This window comes from Grammomys surdaster, unplaced genomic scaffold (genome assembly GCF_004785775.1).
Source record: "Grammomys surdaster isolate TR1022 unplaced genomic scaffold, NIH_TR_1.0 125704, whole genome shotgun sequence".
NCBI lineage: Eukaryota > Metazoa > Chordata > Mammalia > Rodentia > Muridae > Grammomys > Grammomys surdaster.
The window spans coordinates 1,512,595-1,522,280 of NW_021620539.1; the positions used below are offsets into that span (position 1 = coordinate 1,512,595).

At 39.6% G+C, this 9,686-nt stretch overlaps 1 protein-coding gene across 1 annotated transcript in view; it reads right to left on the reverse strand.

Moving 5' to 3' along the window:
* The window catches only part of Gsk3b (glycogen synthase kinase 3 beta), a 136,355-nt gene that overhangs the window by 32,331 nt on the left and 94,338 nt on the right, over positions 1-9,686 (reverse strand). Inside the window, exon 7 of the mRNA XM_028788194.1 lies at positions 8,736-8,833. Coding sequence (XP_028644027.1) covers positions 8,736-8,833 — 98 coding nt within the window. The remainder of the gene's footprint in view (positions 1-8,735; positions 8,834-9,686) is intronic.

A 9,686-nucleotide genomic window follows, 5' to 3' on the forward strand; every position in this document is an offset into this window, starting at 1 on the left:
ATACTTTAAGGTTTATTAGAAATATAAAGGTTTTGTGTCTTTTGTTAGGGAACTAAATGATCAACGGTGGGGTAGAAACCCCCAAACAACATTCAGTACAGTTAGTTTATCATTTACCAGAGGCTGGGACCCATGTGAAAAAAATGTCTAATAAGTAAAGCAAGGGCAAGAAAGTGAAATACAGTACCTGAACTGACAGACATTTAGAAAAAGAGAGGAGTAACTATGTTGGTAATCTACCTTCTGTAAAGCAAGCATGAAGACCTGGATTGATCTGTAAGAATGCATGTGAATGCCAGGCCTGGTGGCATGCTCTTCTGGGAAGTGGAGGGAGGCAGGTAGAACCCTGGGGGCACAATTGGCCAGTCAGCCTGGTCTAGAAGGCAAGTTTCAGCTCAGGGAGAGCCCCATGCCTCAAATGCAACAGGGGGACTGTGTCTGACAAGTTAACACACCAAATGTACTCTGGCCACCATAAGACACAGGCATATACGTGCAAGCACTTGGACAAATGAAAAGTTGGAAAAGAAGTCTGGCAAACTGCCTTCCAAATGTTTATTTTTATGCCTATAGACAAATACGACTCCAGACTTAATCAGACAGCTCTTTGCAATAAACAATAGTAAATAAAAAGGCTCGTGGATACTTAACATGCTGAGAACAAGTACCACAGCATGCTCAACAGGGCTATTTACACCATTCCCACCACGATGCCTGGAGAAAGAATGTAAGCGCTGGAAGATAGGGGAAGGGCTGTGAAATGATGTCACCCAGGTCTGACACAGCCACTGCATCCTCATCTCTCCTTAGCAGGGACTGCCACTCATGACCGCACCTGTCAACGGCCAATCGTGGATCTGAGGTAGACTGATAAGGGGGGTGCTATGGAAGATTCTGAGGTAGGGGCAGTCACAGTCTGTAGTTATACTCTCCCAAACAGTCTCCAAGAGACAGAGGTTCAAAACCATGGCCACTCTGGGTCACAAAAGAAAGCAAAGCAACATGAACGTAGGAAAGAGACTTGTTGGGGGGGAGGCTACTGGCATGAAGACAGGGAGGTGAAGGGGAAGAGTAATTTGAATGCATTACATACTTGTTAATAAAAGTTTCAAATAAAACAAATTTAAAGGCATTAACAACTGAAAAAGGACTGAAATAGAGGTCCACGTGGCTGGAGTAGGCCCCATGGAGGACAATGTCATGGAAGTCAACGAAGGAGATCAGCCATACCTTCCACAACTGCTTAAGATGTTTTCCAGAAGGAAGGCAAAAAGTAAGGGACAGTTTGCAAAAATCTATCAGTTCCTGGATCAGAGTTGCAGCCATGGTGCACATGCTGGGCAGCTTGGGCCCTGAGTTTTGATTACTAGCACCAAAACAAAAACAAAAATTAAAAATGAAATAAAATTCTCTCAAACTACACCATATCACAAATACAAATTTGAATTCTTTTGAGTTGTATGAATATATTGTCTTTAAAGATTTATTTTATATATATATATATATGTGTGTGTGTGTGTGTGTGTGTGTGTATGTATGTATATATTTGCTTTATCTACATATATGCCTGCATGCCACAAGAGGGCATCAGAGCATCAGATCCCAGTATTGATGGGTTTTAAGCTAACAAGTGGTTGCTGGGAATTGAGCTCAGGACCTATGGAAGAACAGTGTTCTTAACCACTGAGCCATCTCTCCAGCCTGAATACATTATTTTTTTCTTATCGGTTTTTCAAGGCAGGATTTCTTTGTATAGCCCTGGGTGTCTTAGAACTAGCTCTGTAGACCAGGCTGACTTCAAACTCAGAGATCTGCCTACCTCTGCCTAGAAAGTGCTGGGATTAAACGTGTGCAACGCACCACCACCACCTGGCCATGATTTTTAATGTTAATAAAAATAAACAAAATATAATAAGTTGTAAAATAGCAAACTAACAGTTAAACAGACTTCTTGACAACTTGAAAAAAAGCTCATTTAAATAAAACTGACTCATTGTGGAAATTCAACTTAGTAAGAAGAGTATCATAAACTGTTAATATGTCTTCAGAAACAGAACATGAAAGATCACTGTTATCTAACTGACTACTGAAATCATAAATATACTGTATAAAATTAAATAATCAAGGAAAATCACTTTTAAGGTTTCTGTAGCTGTAGACTTACAGTAGAAGTATCTGACTCACTAATGTTTAGGTATACGCAATATGACATGTGATGCCAAATCACCATGAAAGGACATTAGTAAATGTCATGTTCATTCAAAGTGTTTTTGTAACCAAAGGGTCTAGCTGTACAGAGTATGGCTGCTGTAAAAACTCCAACAGGGAGCTACCACTTTCAAGGAGTCAAATATAAGCAAAAGCTATGAGTGTAACTTCTGTGCGACTGCAGTGCAGGAGGTAAGGAATGGAGGACAATAACTCGTGTAATTAAAAGGGAGGTGGTGGTGGTTTCAGGAAGACACTATACCGCAGAATTCTGCTTCTAGCCATTTTTGAAGTAATAGTACATCTGGCTTCCAGGAATAAAGAAGTTAAAGACAAACAAAAACCACAGCAACCAGAGAATCAAAAATGAACAGTTTTGAAGTCAGAAAATACAAGCAAGAAGTGGGTAAGAGAATCAATCAAAATACACTGAATTAGGTATTATAACAAGGAAATAAGAGAGAATGAAGAAGCATGGGGAATTGTACATTTACTACAGGGTGTAAAACATAAAGCTCACTAGATGGAGACAAACAGCAGACTAGACACACAGAAGGACTCAGTGAATGAGCAACAGCAGAGAAACGACTGATCTGAAGCCAGAGGAAGAACGGAAGCCCTCCTCTCACTCCTTACACAACATGCTTGGACCCCAAACATTTCCGTCTCATTTTTTTTGGATTTTATGAGTACATACATACATACATGAGATATCCTGTAGATAGGACACAACTTTAAACAAAACTTTCTCTTATATCTCATATGTACCTTTTATAAGCTAAAGATAATTTTATACAAGATTTTCAATATGTCTGCATTTTTACTGAAACCTATCGTATGAGGTCAGGTGTGGTATTCGTTTGTCCATCATAGTGGTGCCAAAAAACGTTCAGGTTTTGAATATTTCATATTTTTATGTTTGAACTAAGGATGCTCAACCATATAACTAATTATTTATATATATATATTTTATTATGTGTGTCTGTGTGTGTGTATTTTAGCTGAGAAAAGAGTGAAGGATTGAGGGTGAAAAAAAAAAGATACAAAACCAAAAGTTATTTAAAAAACTACAAGCTAGAATTTTTTTCTAATTTGATAAATACCATGCATAATTCACAATCTAAGAGACTCAAGGAAACTCAACTACCATAAAAACTAACATCATGTCAAGTCATAGTAGATAAAAATCATTGAAGGGAGAATTTAGAAGTGTACTAAAGGAAATTGGGGGGCAAGGTGGGGCTTTTAATTAGGCAGAGAAGATAATACAGAAAAAAAGAGGACAAAGGGATTAAATAACATAAGGATGTTAACAAAAATAATTTTAAAAATTAAATGAAAGGGGAGTAGCAGGGCGTTGGCTCAGTGAGTAGGAACACTTGCTGTTCTTAAGAGGACTGGGATTTGATTCCCAGTACCCACATGGCAGCTTACAACCATTCCTGACTCCAGTCCTAGGGGATCCAAAACCCTCTTCTACCTTTGGCTAACAACAGGTATACACACAGTGGACAGACATGCATGCAGGCAAAACACTCCAACACAGGTAGAAGAGATATTATAGTTATACTGCAAAGGATGAGAAGGAGATATAACCAGCAGTAGGTTGTATGTGAGGTGGTACTACTATATCATCACCATCACCATCACCATCATCACCTAAAAGCACCAACATTTTAAAGAGCTGTATTTCTAATCCTAGAAAAACCTCTAAACAACACAAGAAAATATAGCTTAAAAAGTCATGACAGTTAATCCTTACTGTCACCTGGACAGGATTTACTATGACCAAGGAAACATCTCTAGGTGTCTATGAGGGGCTTCCATGAGCTGAGGGTCCTGGATGAACTAGCAGGGAGAAAGCAAGCTGAACACCAGCATCCATGAGTGAATGGAGTGAGAGGGCTGCCTCAGGCTTCTGTTGCCATGCCTGCCCTGCCTTGACTGGACTGTGTCCCCTGATGGTGAGACAAAACAAATCCTTTCTTCCATTACTGTCAGGCATTTTTGTCAGAGCAGTAAGAAAAGTAACTAATAAGCAAGCCAACAGGAGCAAGGCCTGGCGACTCACCTATAATTCCTGCACTTGGGAGGCTAAGGCGGGACTAATTCTGACAATAGACAAACAGTTCAAAAGCAGGCAAGGCTATACAGCAATTCCCAATCTCAACATTAAAACAACCAACCAACCAACCAAATAAAGCCAATAGAGCCCCTGAAAGCATTGACATAATAAAAACACTAGGGCCAACATAAATCACACAACATAAATCAAGGACTCTTGAGAGCACCTTGATGGAGAACAAGGAGCTGGTGTCTGTGTAAGAAAATCCAGGAGGCAGACAGGGTAGAAGCAAATTCTGTTCACACTGGCAGCTGAGGTAGAAAACAGTATGCTGACAGAAATAAGGACTGCTTAGTGAACAAATGTCAAGATAAAAGTCTAAAACCTGGGGAGACACTATGACAACAGAGTGAAGCCAATACCACACAAAAGACATTTTAATCACTATTACAGCTGAACTTTGGAAGGTCTAGTTGTCACATTAATTTGTAATAGGTTTAGAGAGCATTTTACCTGATCTACCACAGCTAATGTTTTGAAATTGGACAGCTTAATTTTTTCACTTTATGGATAGCATGTTTAATAAATGACTATACCACTTTAGACACAGAACGAAGTTCAGTTGGATTTTAAGAAATAGGATTATCTTAAAAGTATCTCCAAGAAACTTTGATGAAAGGTAGTCATTTATAAAAACAGAATACGTATTTAGGAATTCCTTACAAACTGATCCCTTAATGACGTGAACTGGTCACTTTTGCTTTATGCACTTTTCTCTAAGCATGGCATTTCAATGTCCTAGTCAGTTTTTAATTGCCAACTTGACACAGCCTCAAGTCACCGGAGAAGGGAGTCTCAAAAGAGGGACGGCCTGGATGAGACTGGCCTGTGGGGTATTATATGAGACTGTTTGTTAACTGATACAGGAAGGCCCAGCCCAGTGTGGGAGACACCACACAATATAATGCAATGCAATGCAGCACAACTACAATATTCAGGAGGCATTAGTTGCTTTTTTAAGGCTCAACACCAGAGGGCACCAAACTTCAACAAAGTAGCTGCATGTGTAACCAGTTGTGTTTAAAGCTACTGTGTAGTAAAGAAGCTGTATTAGAAATGTTACTCCTTTGTTTAAACTTCTGCAGTGGCTTTCTAACTCCCTAGAATATAGTATATACCTACTGTCCATAGCTCTAGACTCCTCTTTCCTGGTACACTTAGTCTATCAACCCTGTCATTCACAACCACAAGCTGTATTTAAGACACAACAGACCTGACTTCAAGTAAATAGCTAAGCATCACCTTCCTCTTTAAATAGTACATGTGTTTCCTTAGTGAAGATTCAGTTCAAGTGTTGGTTTCTTAAGAAGCCTTTCCAGATAGCATCACCTCCAACAGAAATCCAGCATCTGCACACTGCTCACACTGTTTAGCTACCTGAGAAGACACTGCCCACTCCTTGGTCTCCCTTGTTTCCTTTCAACCTACCTGTGAGCTCCTTCTACATTCTGGACCCAATTCCAAGACAAAAATCTTTCACTAACTCAATATATGCAGTTAACGGGGTGTATATACTGAAAGACTTTTTAAAAGGATAAGGGGTGTGGTGGCTAGTTCTATGTCAACATGACACAAGATAGTGTCATTTGGGAAGAGAGACTCTCAATTAAAAAAAAAAAAAAAAACCTCCATAAGATTAGCCTGTAGAGAAGTCGATAGTGCATCTTCCATGGTTGAAGATTGATATGGGAGGACCTATGTCATGTGTGTGGTGCTACCATTGGGCTGTTGGTCCTGTGTGCTATAAGAAAGCAGGCTGAGCAAGCCATGAGGAACAATCTAGTAAGTAGCACCCCTCCATGGCCTCTGCTTCAGTCCCTGCCTCTAGGATCCTGCCTTGAGTTTCAGCCCTGATTCCCTCAGGTGATGGAGTGTGGCCTGAGTGGTAAGCTGACATAAAGCACATCATCATTCGTTTACTCGATGATGACATCACCATCTGTTTACTCAATGAGGACACAGGCTGGTATCATTCATATCTTGGTTACTGCAAATGACACAGCAATGACTATGCGAGACTGCAGCTTTCACACTCCCAAGTATCTGGGAAAGATACTTGTGCGAGAGAGGGCTTGATCATGCTATAATTAAACATTTGTCTTCTAAGGAACTTCCAAATGTGTTCTCCACACTGTCTGTACTCATTCACAGTTCCATGGATTGTAGAAATCTTCTCTCCTCCACAGAAGTGTACGTAAGGTAGGTTCCAACTTTATTCTTCTGAACATACATACTCAGTAGTCTCAGTATTACTGCTCGTAATTATGGTTTTCTCCCAATGAACTGTCTTGGAATACATGTCAAAAAACATCAATTGGACATAAATGTAAGATCTTATTTCTTGGCTCTCAATCACATTCCATTTCTACATTCACTAAGTTCTACATTCTCTTAATTGCTGTAACTGTGTCATTAGTTTTGACACTAAAAATGCAAGGCTTCTAATCTATTCTGTATCAGAACTGTTTTAGCTATCAGCCTTTGCTTCATAAATAAATTTACGCTTGGAAACAAGTTCTATCCTCTCCTAAAAAGGTAAGCTATTCTGTGATTATATAAAAAACACTGAGCACCAAGTGAAAAACCATTCATCTACTATATATATTTGGAAAAAACAAAACACTAAAAAAAAAATCTAGGTGAATCTCAGCCTAAGAATATTCAAGAGAGGGGGATGTCTGAAATCTTGGGTTAAATAAACCCCCAAATGAACAATAGCTCTGTGTCTGCAACTTTAAAAGTAGGAGCCAGAGGGGTTAGGGACACCAAAGGAAACCCACAGAATCAACTAACCTGGACTCACAGGGATCATGGAGAGGGAGCCTGCATGGGTCTGACCTAGGTCCTCTGCACATACATTATGGTTGTATACCTTGGTCTTCTTGTGGGACTCTTAATAGTGGGAGCAGAGACTCTCTGATGCTTCTGACTGGTTTTGGGACCCTTTTCCTCCTACAGGGCTGCCTCATCCCAGCTTAGTATGAGGGGATGTGCCTAGTCTTATTACGACCTGACATAAGGTGTTTGGTTGATATCCACAGGAGGCCTGCTCTGTTCTGAAGTTCTGAGGAGTTGATGGGAGGGGAGAAAGGAGAGACTGGGGGGAGGAGGAGGGAGGGGAAGCTGCAGTTGGGATTAATATATGAGAGAATGATAATAAAAAAGTATCACTCCCTTTGAGATACTCAAGAGGTCTCTGTATCTAATGCCTAGTTCTTGTTTCTTTTAAGAACTGAACACTAGTTCAGTAATCCTAGTGTAATACCAGAGCTAGGAGTTTTCATGTTTTTCTTGTATATATCATATATATATTTAAAAAGTGCAAACTGTCTCATAAATACTGAACAGTACTCTGTACACTTGAAAAAGCCCTTCTTCAAGACTGCTTTGTGCCCTTATATGTGTCCTTATTACTTGTTTCTAATCAATAAGAAGAAAGCAGTACTGGTGACAGGGTTAAGGGTTCAGTCTAACATTAAAAATGGCTACCAAGGATCTCAAAGTTCAAGGCCAGCCTTGTCTACAGAGTAAGTTCCAAGATAACCAGGGCTACACAGAAAAATCCTGTCTCAAAAAACAATACAACAACAACAACAACAAAATTACCCAGAGGTCTCAGCTGTGAATTCCAATTGCACACAGTTAAGGAAGATGACCAATCGCCAGCCTCTTCAACTACATTTGGACCCAGTAACCTTGAGTCCCTATTTTTCCTTATATTAAAAGGAAAAACAATTTTGAATTTTGACATAGATCTTAAAATCATTTGATCATGGGGCTGGAAAGTTGTCTTAGCAATTGCTAGCACAGGCTGCTCTTCTAGAGGATCCAGGTACAATGATCTGTGATACTCCCAGTTTGAGAATCCAAAGGATCCAACACCCTCGTCTAGCCTCTGAGAGCACTGTGAACACAAGTAATACACAAATGTACACACAAGCAAAAAGGAAACCAGTAGTTTTTTCACCAACCTGCTCTATAGCACAGCTTGCTAAATGACCTACTAAATAAACCTTTTCTCCTTTTTTATCCTTCTGTATCTTGTCCATGAAGGCCCAAGGCCAGGTAGGTATTGGCAGTTATCCTTGGACACTACTCCACTGCATTCATTTGAGCAGGGTCTCAATCAAGCTGAGAGCTCACAGATATGGCTACTCTTCGCAGGCAGCCTGCTCTGCAGCTCTCTGGGTGGGAAACACCAGGCCCAGACAACATTCATGAGGGTTTCTGGGGAGCCAGCTTGACTTCTCATGCTTGTACAGCGAGTGGTTTAACTTCTGAATCATGTCCCCAGCCTCCTTTTCTCACTGTTTAAAGGTGTTGTTTCGTGTGATTTGTGTGTGTGTATGTATGTGTGTGTATGTGTAACATTTTTGGTTCAAGTGTAAATCAACCGTCTCACCTTTATTATTTCCACCAACTGATCCACACCACTGTCCCCAGGGAATATTGGTTGTCCTAGTAACAACTCAGCCAACACACAGCCTGCAGACCATACATCTGAAGAAAAAAAAACAAAAGAAAGGCTTATATCAACACTAAATTTGAAGTGAAATGTATATTTAACTTAGATCACATAGTATTGATTATAACCAAATATGACAATCATTTAGTCAACATCAGTGATGGTTTCATTCCAAATATTGTTACATTTTTTCAAAAAAGTATATTCATATACTTGAGCCCTTTTTATTTTTTAATAAATAAGTATTTTTATAAGTATTCAATTTTACAAATCTATTCTGTATGCCTGAGAAAGAATGGAAAGAGACAGACAGACAGGGAGACAGAGACAGAAACAGAGACTGACTCAGTACATGTAGCGCTGGGTTGGCTGGATTCTCAAGAGATCTGCCTGCCTCTGCCTCCTGTATACTGAGATTAAAGGTGTGTACACTATCACCCAAATCTTCTAAAAATCTTACACAGTCTTAAGAAGTAAGATCACAGCAATACATATGGCTTATCCACTAAGAAAGACTACTGGCTGCTCTTGCAGAGAACATAGTTCAAGTCCCAGAACCCATATAATGGCTCACAACATCTATTTCTTTAGTTCTAAGAGATCTGACACCCTCTTCTGACCTCCACAGGCACTAAGTATGCATGTGGCATGCATACATCCACCAGGCCAAACACTCACACACACACACCCATAAAACAAACTGAAAAGCCAAGCATCTTAGACCCAAATCAATGTTCTCTATAATGTGTCTGGCGATTTGGTTGTGATTATTTTAGAAGGACTGTCCATATTTTCACAGACCCTGGCACAACTCAATCTATTATCATGTGTGTGTGTGTATATATATATATATATATATATATATATATATATATATATATATATATA